Genomic DNA, 15026 nt, shown 5'->3' with positions numbered 1-15026 from the left:
TCCTAATATTAAACCAACCCTGAATTCCTGGTGTAAATCCCACCTGGTCATAGTGGATGATCTTTGCGACATGTTGCATAACCTCTTTGCTAATATGTTATTTAAAAATTTTTCATCCTTGCTTATGGATGTTGGTCTGTAGTTTTCTTTTTCTGTTTTGACTCTTCCTGGGTTAGGTAGCAAAACCATATTTGCATCATGAAAGAAATTTGGCAGGATCCTGCCTTAAGAGAAAGAGAGAAGAAATTCCCAAAGAGTTGTCCCAATGAGCTCTGAGTCCACCTGGCCTCCTGGGTGCCCTCCTTCCCTTAGAAGCAACAGAACCTAAAACTTAGCCCAAGTTCACCTCATGCTTTTTAGGTGATGTTTCTGCCACTAAAGCTGGCACCACTAGCTCTCCTTCAAGCCCATGAACCTTACCGACATACCTAGAATTGAGATACTCCCCAGAACCTCATGGGACATCTCACTCAAACCAGACCAGCTGACTCCTTCCACAGGGACCATGAAGTTCCTCCAGAAATCATCCCCCCTTATCCATCTCTTCTGTGCCTACTTGGCAATCTGCTTTTATTTTCACAGCATTCCTCCCTCTTCCCCATGGAGCTGTACTTAAGAAAGAGCAGTAACCACTAAAAGATGAGTGGAATTCAATTTGAAGTTGACCCTCAAGGGACATTACTCACCAATCTACATTAACTGTGAGGATAAGGTCAGTAAGTAAGCAAGAGTCCAGAAATAAAGCAAAAATGTCTTCTGTTCAACAAGCCTGGTAGATATTCGCTTACAGAAGCATCTATCATGAGCGTAAGGGAAAAGCATTCTTTACAACATTTTTAGGTAGCATCCTGCAGCATTAGCAAGAATCCTTTAAACCAGTCACAATAAGGGTCAATTTTAACATCAGCTGGATATCAGGAAGAGTTGGATTTAGTTTATTTCAAAGACATCGAAGAGGTCTAGAGGTTCGGGGTCCTGCTGGGAACCCCCCAGATTGTAACACCAGGCCCTGTCTGAATGAATTCAACTCAAATCTTCCAGCCAGAGAAAAAGTTTATTAGTGATAAATCACATAGGCCAGGTGATGCCCATAAGGACAAGGGGGCATGAGAAAAGCTCAGCCTTTAGGGCATGAGAGATTCTCAGCATATTAGAGATACAGGCCAGACTCTTAAGGAATCTGAACATTAGTAACACCTGTGGGGATGAGCAGCATGAGAAAAGCTCAGCCTCTGAATGGGGGCCAGGGTGGATTTTTTGTACACTGAAGTAACTGTGGGTGGCCAGAGAAGGGGGCTGGGAAAAGAGTCCAAGTGAGAATTCAGATTGGAAGATCTGAGAGATTGAATAGGCAATGGGAATAGATAATAAAGGGAACTGGAAGGCATCTGAATAAGGTCAAAAGGGCTTTCAAAGGGAGATAAGGGGATTCCATAAGGAACCTAAAGGTTTAAGGGTCCCCCCCCCCCCGGCCTGGAGACAAATGGGAGCCAGATTCTTTTTTAGGGCATGGGGCAAAGGTGCCTCTGAATAAGATCAAAAGGTAGGCTAAGACTTTCAAAGGGAAATGAGGAGCTGGGGCCTGTAGATGAATGGGAGTCAGATTCCCTTTGGGTCAAGGGGCTAAGATCTTGGCTTGGGCCCACCCCATCAGACATGTTTCCAGAACAAGTTACCTGATCCCACTGAGGGAATGGGATGGGCTCATTTTTCATTTTATGGAATGTAAAATAACAAGAGGTACTTCCACAACTGCAATCTGTTATCTTGTGTTTTTCCACAAAGAACTGGGCTAATCTGATGCATCTGTAACCTTGGAACAAGACTGAAGTCACAGGTATACGGCTCTTTCACTTGCTTTTTTGGAGATTAGGTTGTTTAAATTATTTATTTCTTAATATGTTAGAGTGTTCTGTCCTGGGTTCTTTTCTGGGTATTTTATATTTTTGTAAATATTCACTCATTTCATTTAAGTTCATGGTTTTATTGGCATATAATTGGGCAAACTAATATCTTTTATTTCTTCTTCATTTGTTGTGAAATTTCCTGTTTGATTTTTCAAACTAGTAGTTTGCTAATCCACTTTCTTTTTTTAAAATCAAATTAGCTAATGATTTATCTATTTTTTTTAAAAAACAGGTTTTCTTTACTATTCAATGGGTTTTTGGTTTTGCTTTGAACTTCATTAATCTCTTATTTGATTTTTGAGCATGTCTATTTTGGTGTTTAATTTGGGTTTTTTAGTTTGTTAGTTTTCTGTTGTTTTTTTTTTCAAATTTTTATGCCCATTTCATTGATTGGTTTTTTCTTTTGTTAATGAAAGTGTTTAGAGAAATACATTTTCCCTCAGGATTCCTTGTCTACATTCCAAAAATTTTTTATGTTGCCCTCATAATCATTATCTTTAAATAAATCATTGCTTCTAGGTTCTGTTCTACTACTCATTCATTCTGTAGGATTTTTATTTAGTCTCAACTTAATTTTGAATTCTTTCTTCCACGACCATTTCTTAAATATAATTATTTTATTGCATTTGGGTTAGTAAAGGATATGTTCAACATAACTGCTTTTCTGCATATTTATTGTGATGCCATGCACACTGAGAACATACGTATATGTATATATATTATATATATATTATATATGTATACATACATACATACATACATACATACATATGTGTGTATCCCTTTCTTTTACCATTCAATAATCACCAAAGACATATCTAACTTTTCTACACTTATTTTCTGGTCCTTAACTTCTTTACTTTTTTTATTAGATTTATCTAGCTTTGAGAGGAATATATTAAAGACTTTCACTATTATAGATTTATTATTGTCAGCCCTGAAAACAAGACCAAAGAGTCAGAGAGGTTTTACAACCACTGTTAACTCCAAAAACACCAAAGAGCTCACACAGGTCATCAGAAATGCAGTGGACTCTGAAACAACAACAACATATAACAGAGGTCCTAAGCAAAAAGCTTTCTTTATTTCACTGGAGGAGGGAAACGAGACATCCGTGCCAAGACCTGCTCTGATGCCAAGGAGATCTGGGTTAGTGAGGCCAAATCTGAATACGTGCAGCCATGGTTGCAGGGTGACCTGTAGCCCTGACGATGAGGGGGAACAGCAGCAACGAGACGAGTTTGATTCCTGGCTGGACTTCGTGACCAGAACACGGGTCCTGCAGGTACGCATCCATACTCAGACACCACCTGGTGCTGGTGTGAAACAATTCTGGGATTTTGCTGTGGCTGAGAGCATCCAGAGAGTGCGCACAAAGGATTTTTGTTATGCCCAGCTCAGGGCACAGCCTGCTCGCTGGGCCGTCGCTCTGGAAGACAGGGTATCTTGTAATAGTGAAAAGAGAGGGTGTCCTTGGCATAGGCATCCTGACATTATCTGTTTCTCCCAATAATTTGGGTAGCTTTTTCTTTAAGAGTTTAAATATTATGTGATTCAATGAACATTGTTGTGGTTCAGGTATTTCAGTCATGTCCAGCTCTTCATGATGCCATTTGGGGTTTTCTTGGCAAAGATACTGGAGCTGTTTGCCATTTGCTTCTCAAGCTCATTTTACAGATGAGGCAAACAGGGCAAGGTGACTTGCCCAGGGTCACACAGCTAGTGTCAGAGGCTGGACTTGACCTCAGGAAGATGAGTCTTCCTGTCTCCAGGTCTGCCATTCTATCCACTCTGCCACCCCGCTGTATGGGGTGTTCAAGGACTAGCACCTCTAGGGTAAAGGCTGATGAGCCCTTTTCAGGGTTGCTCCCCTGCCTTTGGTGTCCACTTTGCACTCAACTCTCACCTGTGGCTCCAGGAAGCTGTAGCAGCAGCCAAGCCCCAGTAAACCCTTTCAGCAGACAGGCAAAACCAGGTTGAGAGAAACCAACAGGCCTCAAATCAGTGAGTGAGTTAGAGGGGTGTCTAGACTTCCCCCAGCAAAATGGGCAGATAAGAACAATTTGTTCCAACGGCCAGGAAGGTGGCTGAAGCAGGCAGGTGGAGTGCTTACAGCTTGGTGAGACACAAAAGATGCCTAGGTCATCTTGCCTGTTGTGGACTGCGATGATGCTGGAAGAGTGAGGCTGATGACAACAAAGTCAAAGCCCCTACATCCAAAGCCTCCAAGAAAAATATGAATTAGTTCCAGGCCATGGAAGAGCTTGATAAGGATTTTGAGAAGCAAGTAAGAGAAGTAGAGGAAAAATTGAGAGTGATACAAGAAAATAGTGAAAAACAAGGCAACAGCCTGCTAAAGGAGACCCAAAAAATACTGAAGAAAATAACACCTTAAAAAAAAAATAGACCAATTCAAATGGCAAAAGAGGTCCAAAAATCCAATGAGGAGAAGAATGCCTTAAAAAGCAGAATTGGGCAAATGGAAAAGGAAGTCCAAAAGATTACTGAAGAAATTACTTCCTTAAAAATTAGATAGAGCAATTGGAAGCCAGTGACTTTATGAGAAATCAAGACACTGTAAAACAAATCCAAAAGAATGAAAAATTAGAAAACAATGTGAAATATCTCATTGGAAAAACAACTGACTTGGAAAATAGATCTGGGAGAGATCATTTAAAAATTATTGGACTATCTGAAAGCCATGATCAAAAGGGGCAGCTAGGTGGCACAGTGGATAGAGCTCTGGACTTGGAGTCAGGACTACCTGAGTTCAAATCCGGCCTCAGACACTTTACACTTATTAGCTATGTAACCCTGAGCAAGTCACTTACCCCGATTGCCTCACCAAAAAGCAAAAAAGAGCCTAGACATCATCTTTCAAGAAATTATCGATGAAAACTACTCTGATATTCCAGAACCAGAGGGTAAAATAGAAATGAAAGAATCCACTGATCACCTCCTGAAAGAGATCTCAAAAGGAAAACTCCTAGGAATATTATAGTCAAATTCCAGAGTTCCCAGGTCAAGGAAAAAAATATTGCAAGCAGCCAGAAAGAAACAATTCCAATATTGTGGAAATACAATCAGGATAACACAAGATTTAGCAGCTTCTACATAAAGGGACCAGAGGGCATGGAGTATGATATTCTGAAGGTCAAAGGAGCTAGGATTACAATCAAGAATCACCTACCCAGCAAAACCGAGTATAATCCTTCAGGGGGAAAAATAGATATTCAATGAAATAGAGGACTTTCAAGCATTCTTGAGGAAACGACCAGATCTGAATAGAAAGTTTTACTTTCAAATACAAGACTCAAGAGAAACATGAAAAGGTAAACAGGAAAGAGAAATTGTAAGGGACCAAAGTTGAACTGTTTACATTTCTACATGGAAAGATGATATTTGTAACTCATGAGACCTTTCTCAGTATTAGGGTAGTTGGAAGGAATATATATGTATGTATGTATGTATGTATGTATATAGAGAGAGAGGGCACAGGGTGAGTTGAATATGAAGGGGTGATATCTAAAAAATAAAATTAAGGGGTGAGAGAAGATTGTGTTGGGAGAAGGAGAAAGGGAGAGGTAGAATGAGGTAAATTATCTCACATAAGAGGCAAGAAAAAGCTTTTACAGTGGAGGGAAAGAGAGGGGAGGTGAGAGGTAATGAATGAACCTTACTCTCATTGGATTTGGCTTAAGGAGGGAATAACATACACATTCAATTGGGTATGGAAATTTATCTTACCCTACAGGAAAATAAGGGGGAAGGGGATAAGAGGGGGGGAATTATAGAAGGGAAGGCAGATTGGGGGAAGGGGTAATCAGAAGCAAACATTTTTTTTAATATAAATTTATTTATTTTTAGTTTTCAATATTTGCTTCCACAAGTTTTTGAGTTCCAAATTTCTCACCCCTACCCCCACCCCAAAATGGCATGCATTCTGATTACCCCTTCCCCTGGTCTGCCTTCTCTTCTATCTCTCCCCTCTCCCTTCTCTTATCCCCTTCCCCTTCTATTTTCCTGTAGAGCAGGATAGACTTCTGTACCCCATTTCCTGTATTTCTTATTTCCCAGTTGCATGTGAAAACATTTTTTTTAAAAACATGTGTTTTTAAAACTTTGAGTTCCAAATTTTCTCCCTTCCTCCCTCCCCACCCACCCTCATTGAAAAGGCAAGCAACTCAATATGGGTTGTACATGTGCAGTTATGCAAAACACTTCCTTAGTAGACATGTTGTGAAAAACTAACTCTATTTCCCTTAATCCTATCCTGCCCTCCCATTTATTCTATTCTTTCTTTTGACCCTGTCCCTCCTCAGAAGTATTTGCTTCTGATTACCCTCTTTCCCAATCTGCCCTCCTCTCTATCACCCCCTGCTCTCTTGTCCCCTTCTCCCCCTATTTTCCTGTAGGGTAAGACAGATTTCCATACCCAATTGAATGTGTATGTTATTCCTCCTTAAGCCAAATCCTATGAGAATGAGATTCGCTCATTCCCTCTCACCTTCCCCTGTTTCCCCTCCACTGTGAGAGACTTTTCTTTTCTGTTTTTTTTGTAAGATAATTTACCCCATTCTACCTCTCCCTTTCTTCTCTCAGTATCATCCTCTCTCATCCCTTAATTTTATTCTCCAGATATGACCCCTTAATCTTCAACTCACCCTGTGCCCTCTATCTATCTATATATACATACATACAATTTTTTTCCTTCAACTACCCTAATACTGACAAAGTTCTCATGAGTTACAAATATCATCTTTCCATGCAGGAATGTAAACAGTTCAATCTTATGATTTCTCTTTCCTGTTTACCTCTTCATGTTCCACTGGAGTCCTGTATTTGAAAGTCAAATTTTCTGTTTAGCTCTGGTCTTTTCATCAAGAATGCTTGAAAGTCCTCTATTTCACTGAATGACCATTTTTTCCCCTGAAGGATTATACTCAGTTTTGCTGGGTAGGTGATTCTTGGTTGTAATCCTATCTCCTTTGCCTCCAGAATATTATATTCCATGCCCTGTGGTCCTTTAATGTAGAAGCTGCTAAATCTTGTGTTATCCTGATTGTGTTTCCACAGTACTTGAATTGTTTCCTTCTGGCAGCTTGTAATATTTTCTCCTTGACCTGGGAACTCTGGAATTTGGCTACAATATTCCTAGGAGTTTTCCTTTGGGGATCTCTTTCAGGAGGAGATCTGTGGATTCTTTCAATTTCTATTTTGCCCTCTGGTTCTACTATATCAGGGCAGTTTTCCTTGATAATTTCTTGAAAGATGATGTCTAGGCTCTTTTTTTGATCATGGCTTTCAGATAGTCCAATAATTTTTAAATTCTCTCTCCTGGATCTATTTTCCAGGTCAGTTGTTTTTCCAATGAGATATTTCACATTGTTTTCTAATTTTTCATTCTTTTGGATTTGTTTTACAGTGTCTTGATTTCTCATAAAGTCACTGTCTTCCAATTGCTCTATTCTAATTTTTAAGGAAGCATTTTCTTCAGTAATCTTTTGGACTTCCTTTTCCATTTGGCCAATTTTTCTTTTTAGGGCATTTTTCTCCTCATTGGCTTTTTGGACCTCTTTTGCCATTTGGGTTAGGCTGTTTTTTAAGGTGTTATTTTCTTCAGTATTTTTTTGGGTCTCCTTTTAGCAAGCTGTTGACTTGTTTTTCATGATTTCTTGCATCACTCTCATTTCTCCCCAGTTTTTCCTCTACTTCCCTTACTTGCTTCTCAAAATCCCTTTTGAGCTCTTCCAAGGCCTGGGACTGATTCATATTTTTCTTGGAGGCTTTGGATGTAGGAGCTTTGATTTTGTTGTCTTCTTCTGGTTGTATATTTTGATCTTCTTTTTCACCAAAGTAAGATAATATAGTCTGACTCTTTTTGCGCTGCTTGCTCATGATCCCAGCCAATTACTTGAGTTTTAAACTCTTTGTTAAGGTAAGAGTCTGCTTCTAATGTGGAGAGTGTACTGTCCCAAGCTTCAGGGGGTTTGTATAGCTGTTTTCAGAGACACTTGTAGGGACCTGTAAATTTTCAGTTCTTCCTAGGTGGTATGATAAGGGGCGAGGTATTTACTCCTTTCCTGGCCTGTATTCCTTTCTGTCCCGTAACTGTGAGGAAGGGTTCCTCTCCACAGCCACTACAAGCTCCACCACGCCAGCGCTCCTCCTCACCCCAGCACTGCCGCCCAGAACTGTGACCCAGATCCACACATGGGCAAAGCAAGAGATTCCTGCCTCAGCACTGGCAAAGAGATCCCTGCAGTCCCTCTCTGATCAGCCACTGGATTCCCCCTCAGTCCGTGGGCAGGAAGCTCGGGAAGCAGCTGCCCCCCCCCCCAGGGCCACGCTCTTGGGGAATGGAGCTGAAACCCCGCCTTCCTCTCTGACCACAGACAGAAACAGACTTTTCCCACTGACCTTCTAAGTTGTCGTTGGTATTCGTGGATTGAGGAGTCTGGAAACCTCCACAGCTGCCCACGATTCAGTCCTCTGAGGCCTGCTCCAGGTTTGCCGTGGCCTATGCGCCCACCCTGTGCTGCGCTGCGCTCCCAGCCCTGTGCGATACACCTTTCTGGTCAGTCATCCAGGTTGTCTTGGGCTGGAAATTTGTTTCACTCTGTCTTTTTGTGGGTTCTGCTGCTTCAGAATTTGTTTAGAGCCATTTTTTATGAGTATTTGGAGGGGTTTGGGGGAGAGCTCAAGCAAGTCACTGCTTTCACTCTGCCATCTTGGCTCCGCCCCCCAGAAGCAAACATTTTTGAAGAGGTTCAGGGTCAAAGGAAAGAATGAAAAAAATGGGGATAGGATGGAGCCAAAGTTAGTCCTTCACAATATGACTTATGAAAGTGTTTTGCATAACTACACATGTATAACCTATATCAAATTGCTTGCCTTCTCAATGAGGGTGGGTGGGGAGGGAGGAAGGGAGAGAATTTGGAACCCAAACTTTTAAAGACTAATGTTAAAAATTGCTTTTATGTGCAACTGGGGAATAAGATCTACAGGCAATGGACTATGGAAATCTTCCTGCCCTACAGGAAATATAAGGGGAAGGGGATAAGAGAACGAACGGGAGGTGATAGAAGGGAAGGCAGATTGGGGGAAGGGGTATTCAGAATGCACACCATCTTAGAATGGGAGGAGGGGAGAAGTGGGGAGAAAATTTGGAACTTAAAATCTTGTGGAAGTGTATGTGGAAAGCTACAAATACATAAATTTTTTTAAAAAAGAGTACAATTGGCTAAGTGGAAAAGAGAGTACAAAAGCTAATTGAGGAAAACAACACCTTAAAAGTTGGAATTGAGCAAGTAGAAGCTAATGACTCCATGACGTGAATCAAACAAATCAAAAGAATGAAAAAAAAATGGAAGAAAATGTAAAATACCTCGTGTGAAAAACAACTGACCTGGAAAATAGATACAGGAGAGACAATATCAGAATCACTGAACTATTTGAAAGCCATAATCAAAAGAGAACCTGGACAGCATCTTTCAAGAAATTATCAAAGAAAACTGCTCCGATATCCTGGAACCAGAGGGCAAAATAGGCATTGAAAGAATCCACCTATCACCTCAGGAAAGAGATTCCAAAATAAAAACCCAAAGTTTCATTATAGCCAAATTTCAGAGTGATTAGGTCAAGGAAAAAAATACTGCAAGTGTCCAGAAAGACACAGTTCAGATACTGGGGAATCACAATCAGGATCACACAGGACTTGGCAGTTGCAACATTAAAAGATCAGAGGTACATGATATTCCAGAGGGCAAAGGAGTTAGGACTACAATCAAGAATCACTTAACCTGGAAAAATTAAGCATAACACATCAAGGGAAAAAATGGTCATTCAACAAAATATGAGTGGATTTGAATAGCTCCTCTGCATCTAACAAGATCAGGAAAGCTGCCTTCCAAGAGACATCACTGTTGGAATGAAGAATTTCCACTCTTCATAAGAGAAGAGCAGAATTAAACCAAAAATTTGACCTCCAATATCAAGACACAAGAGAAGCGTAAATAGGCAAAAAGGGAAAAGAAAACCGAAGGGATTCAATAGAGTGAACTGTTCACATTCTTATATGAGAAAATGATACTTGTAACTCTTAAAAATTGTACCATTAACAGTACAGAAAGAAGAAATAAACATATATGGGGGTATGGGTATAACGTTTATTTGAAGGAATGACATAAAATATAAAGGATGAGAAAGAAGAGTGTAAAAGGTGCAGAAGGAAGGGAGATTAGAATGGGGTAAATTATCTGACACGAAAAAGTGAGAAAGACCTATTATAGTGGAGGGCAAGTTGGAGAGGGGGTTGGCTTATATCAGTGTTGACTTAAAGAGAGAATAATGTACACAATCAGGTGAATATAGAAATCTATCTTACCTGACTGGGAAATAGGAGAGGAGGAGATCAAATAAAAGGGGGAAGTGGGGACTGACAGGAGGGAGGGTAGAAAAGGGGAGGTGGTGGACAGAAGCAAAAATTGGTGATATGGAAAAGGGTAAAAGGAGAGGACAAATAGGAGGAATAGGATGGAGGGAAATACATAGGTAGTAATCATAATGGTGACTGTGAATGGGATGAAGTCTCTCATAAAATGGAGGCAGATAGCAGAGTGGATCAAAAACCAGTATCCTACAGTATGTTGCTTACAAGAAACATGTTTGAAGCAGAGAAACACACAGAGTAAAGGAAAACCTGGAAAGACCTGTATGAGCTGATGCAAAGTGAAGTGAGCAGAACTAGGACAACACTGTACACAGTATCAGCAACATCATGTGATGATTAACTATGAATGACTCTGCTTTTCTCAGCAACACAATGACCCAAGACAAGTACGAAGTACTCAACGAGGGAGAATACTGTCCACATCCAGGTAACTGATGGATTCTGAATGCAGATGGAAGCATTTTTTTTCACTTTATTCTGTCTCATTTTTTTTAAACTTTTGATCTGTTTCTTCTTTCATAATCACGATGAATATGGAAATGTTTTTTGTGATAGCATATGAATAAACTATATCAAACTGCATACTGTTTTCAGAAAAGGGGAGGGAGAAAAATTTGGAACTCAAAATCTTGTGAAAACGAATGCTAAAAATTTTCTTGATTGGTAGTTGTGTGAAAAAATAAAATTGTATTAAAATAAAAAAAGGCTATAAAAATAAAGACTAAAGTAAAAAAAATAGTGATTTAGAGCACTATTTTCATATGACTAGATAGCTTTGATTTCTTCTTCTGAAAACTGCCTGTTCATATCCCTTGACCATTTATCAACTGGGAAATGGCTCTTATTTTTATAAATTTGACTCAATTCTCTACATATTTGAGAAACGAGTAGGAATTCTTATTGTTGAGTTAACATGAAAGGATTTTCCCTTATTCATTAGTTTTCTGTGGATTCTATCCAATATGAATTTTCTGATGTTTGACAAGGATTCAGTGTTATCCAAACATTATATCACCTTCATTACATTTATAAGGCTAGTCTCCAATGGGAATCTTCTGGTGTATATAAAAAGGTCTGAAAAAAAAGTCAGGGGGCAGCTAGGTGGTGCAGTGGATAGAGCACCAGCCCTGAAGTCAGGAAGACCTGAGTTCAAATCCAGCCTCAGACCAAACACTTGACACTTACTAGCTGTGTGACCCTGGCCAAGTCATTTAACCCCAATTACATTAAAAAAAAAGTCAGGAAGCCTTTTCCAACTATATGTATATATGTATTTATGTGTGTGTGTGTGTGTGTGTGTGTATATTTGTATATATGAGTATATATACATACATATATATATGTATGAGTATACATACATATATGCTTTATAATATGAATGTTCTAAAGTGTAATAAGGCTGAAAATCTGAGGTGATTTCTCACATTCTTGACATGTTAAAAGGCTTCTCTCTGGTGTGAATTGTATATCAGTAAATAAGGTTTGAATCTTCACTGAAGAATTTCCCACAATCGCTGTATTTATAAGATTTTTTTCCCATTATGAATCCTCTGATGTTTAATAAAGTTTGACCTGTTAGAGAAGGTTTTCCCACATTTGTTACATTTATAAGGCTTCTCTCCATTGTGAATCCTATGGTGCAGAGTAAGCCTCGATCTTTCAATGAAGGATTTCTCACATTCATTGCACTTAAAAGGCTTCTCTCCAGTGTGAATTCTTTGATGTACAATAAGCTGTGAAGAAATTTGGAAAGCTTTCCCACATTCTTCACATTTATAAGGCTTTTCTTCTGTGTGAATCCTCTGATGGACAGTAAGGTGTGAGTTTTGGTGAAATGTTTTCCCACATTCATTACAGTGGTAAGGCTTCTCCCCAGTGTGAATCCAATGGTGCTGAATAAGTGTGGAGCTTTCTCTGAAAGATTTCCCACACTCGTTACAATGATAAGGCTTCTCTCCAGAATGAATCCTCTTATGAACATTAAGATTTGAACAGGTATTGAAGCCTTTCCCACAGTCCTGACATTCATAAGGCTTTTCTCTGGTATGGATCCTCTGATGTACAGTAAGGTTTGCTATTTGACTGAAGGCTTTTCCACAGTCATTACATTTATGAGGCTTTTCTCCATTGTGAGTCATCTGGTGCTTTGTCAATGTTGAGCGATGACTGAAGCCTTTCCCACATTCATCACATTCATAAGTCTTATCTCTTACATGAGCCTTTTGGTATTTAGCTATTTGTCTCAAATCTCTCTCCTGATCTCCTTGCTGCCTCTTTTCCTGATCTCCACATTCCCCATCAATGGAGTAGCAAAGACTTTTGTCTTCCAAGTCTTTCAACTATCATCCCCTTGGGTGATTTATCTTCTGGAATAATGTCCATTGGTATTACTTCTGTGGTCTCAGTCCTAGCCTCCAAGTCTGAAAGAGATTAAAAATAAAGTATAAATGTCCCCAGTTCCAAGATCTTTTACAATCTAGATCCAAGGCCTCTTTGTCCTTCTCCCCATTCACAGGGCTATCATTAAATTCGAGGCCCTGGTCACCTCTCCCCTGAAGCATTGGCATACCCTCCTAATTGGCCTCCTTCCTCCAGGCTGTCTCCTTTTCCCACCCATCTTGTAGGTAGTTGCCAAAGTCACCTTCCAAAAGCTTAAGTTTCATTGCAACCCTGTGGCCACCATCTCTTCAGTGGCTCCCTATTTCCCCTGAAATGATAAACTCAACAAGGAGGGCATCTAGGTGGCACTATCTATATAGTGGATAGAGGGCTGAGCATGGAGTCAAGAAGATCTGTGTTCAAATGTGGCTTTAGACACTTACTAGCTATGTTATCCTGGGCAAGGCATTTAACTTCTGTCTGCCTCAGTTTCCTCATCTGTAAAATGGGGATTATAGTAGCACCTTCCCAGGGTTGTTGTCAGGATCAAATGAGATAACATTTGTAAATGCTTAGCCCAGTGCCTGGCACAGAGTAGGTACATAAATGCTTGCTCATGTTCTACTGTTCTTCCAAAGCAGGAATGTCCCTAACACCCTCAACTTAGGAATCTCTTTGAAGAGACCTCTGTGCCTGAGATGGAGTCCCAATAACATCAGAGGGGACCAGATCAGCCCCAGGAGGGAGAAGAGGCTGCCATGGAAAAGACCAGCGGTGGATAGAGCCCTTAGCAGATAGAGAGCCAGGTGAAGTCTCAGGCCAGTACCAGGTAAGGACAGACAGAGGTTATGTATCAATGCATGGTGTGGCAATACAGTTTTTGGTAGGAGGTATTGCTTAGAGAGCTTGTTTCCAAATTCTTCAAGTCTGTGTGGAAAACAAGGACTGAGGGCCTATTGTATGAGTCCTCAGAGTGGCAGAGATCAGGTGGGAGACACCCACTCCTTTAGGGAAGCCAATCAATTGATAAATCAGTCAACAATGTATTGAACTTACTAGGTGCTAGGCTCTGATAAACACAAAGGAGAACAAAACTAGTTCAAACTCTTAGTACCTTATTAAATTAGCTAGACTAGTACAATAGCTTTCCAGTTATCTCCCTGCCTCAAATCTCTCCTCATTCCAATCCATCCTCCACACTGATGCCCAAGTAATTTTCTTGAAACATGGTTCTGACCAGTGATCTAGGATAAAATATGATCTCCTTCCTTTACCTTTTAGACCCATTCCTACCTTTCCGCTTCACTGGACATTGCTCCCCTCCTACACTCTTTGATGTAGTCCAACTGGCCTTTTCTCTCTTTCTCACACAAGGTCCATCTCCCATCTCCAGGCCTTTGCACTGGACCTGCACTATGCCTGGAATGCACTCCCTCCTTGGTTCTGCCTCATGGAGTCCCTCTCTTTCTTTGGGAAACAGGTTAAACACTATCTTCTGTATCTTTCCTCATTCCCCCCGTTGCCTGTGCCTTCCCTCCCTAGCGATCCTGTGGTTATTAACTTGATATTGATGCTATGTATATTTTTATGTGCATTCATCTTCCCCAGTTGAAGCCTGTAGGGCTTGTTTCATGCTCTTTACTTGTATCTTCATGACTAGAACACAGTCTGCACTTAATAAAAGGGTGTGGAATGATTAATTAAAACAGTTCCTGCCTTCTGGGAGTTCCCATTCTAAGGAAGAGATCACATTTACATTTAAATAACTTAAGTACAAGGAGAATTAAAACAGTTCCTGCCTTCTGGGAGTTCCCATTCTAAGGAAGAGATCACATTTACATTTAAATAACTTAAGTACAAGGAGGAGAAGAAAAGTTTATCTTAGAAGGAAGAACTCAAGCAACTAGAGCAATCTGGAATAGGTTCAATGCAGGGAAATTCAAAATTAATAAGAAAATCCTCCCTCAAGGAGGGGACTCACCGTCACTGCCTGTGCTGGTGGGGTTCTCCATTAAAATTTTTCTGCCCACTGAACCTCAACTTTTCTGCTGGGCAACTGGGCTGCTGGGCTGAAGCTTGGTTCTCCTCCACTGGGCTACTATCTTCTAGCCTCGGTTGCCTCTGAATTTATACCTCAGCTGTTCACAGTCCAGGCTCCTCCCCCAGGCAGGCAGAATATCACCACAAGGAGGTGTGAACTCCTTGTCTCCACTGTTTCTTAGATGCTCAAGAACAAAGCCCAGGGAGGGAGGATACTTACTCTTAGGGGTTTTCAGTTTCTTTGTCTA

At 40.4% G+C, this 15026-nt stretch overlaps 1 protein-coding gene across 1 annotated transcript in view; it reads right to left on the bottom strand.

Moving 5' to 3' along the window:
- Nucleotides 1-15026, bottom strand: part of LOC110197830 (uncharacterized) — a 104174-nt gene that overhangs the window by 15356 nt on the left and 73792 nt on the right. Inside the window, 1 exon segment of the mRNA XM_078146450.1 lies at nucleotides 11932-12565. Coding sequence (XP_078002576.1) covers nucleotides 11932-12565 — 634 coding nt within the window.

Source organism: Phascolarctos cinereus, unplaced genomic scaffold (assembly GCF_003287225.1).
Source record: "Phascolarctos cinereus isolate Bilbo 61053 unplaced genomic scaffold, phaCin_HiC Scaffold_726;HRSCAF=1367, whole genome shotgun sequence".
In the NCBI taxonomy this organism is placed as follows: Eukaryota; Metazoa; Chordata; class Mammalia; order Diprotodontia; family Phascolarctidae; genus Phascolarctos; species Phascolarctos cinereus.
This window is presented reverse-complemented; position numbering and strand designations above follow the sequence as displayed.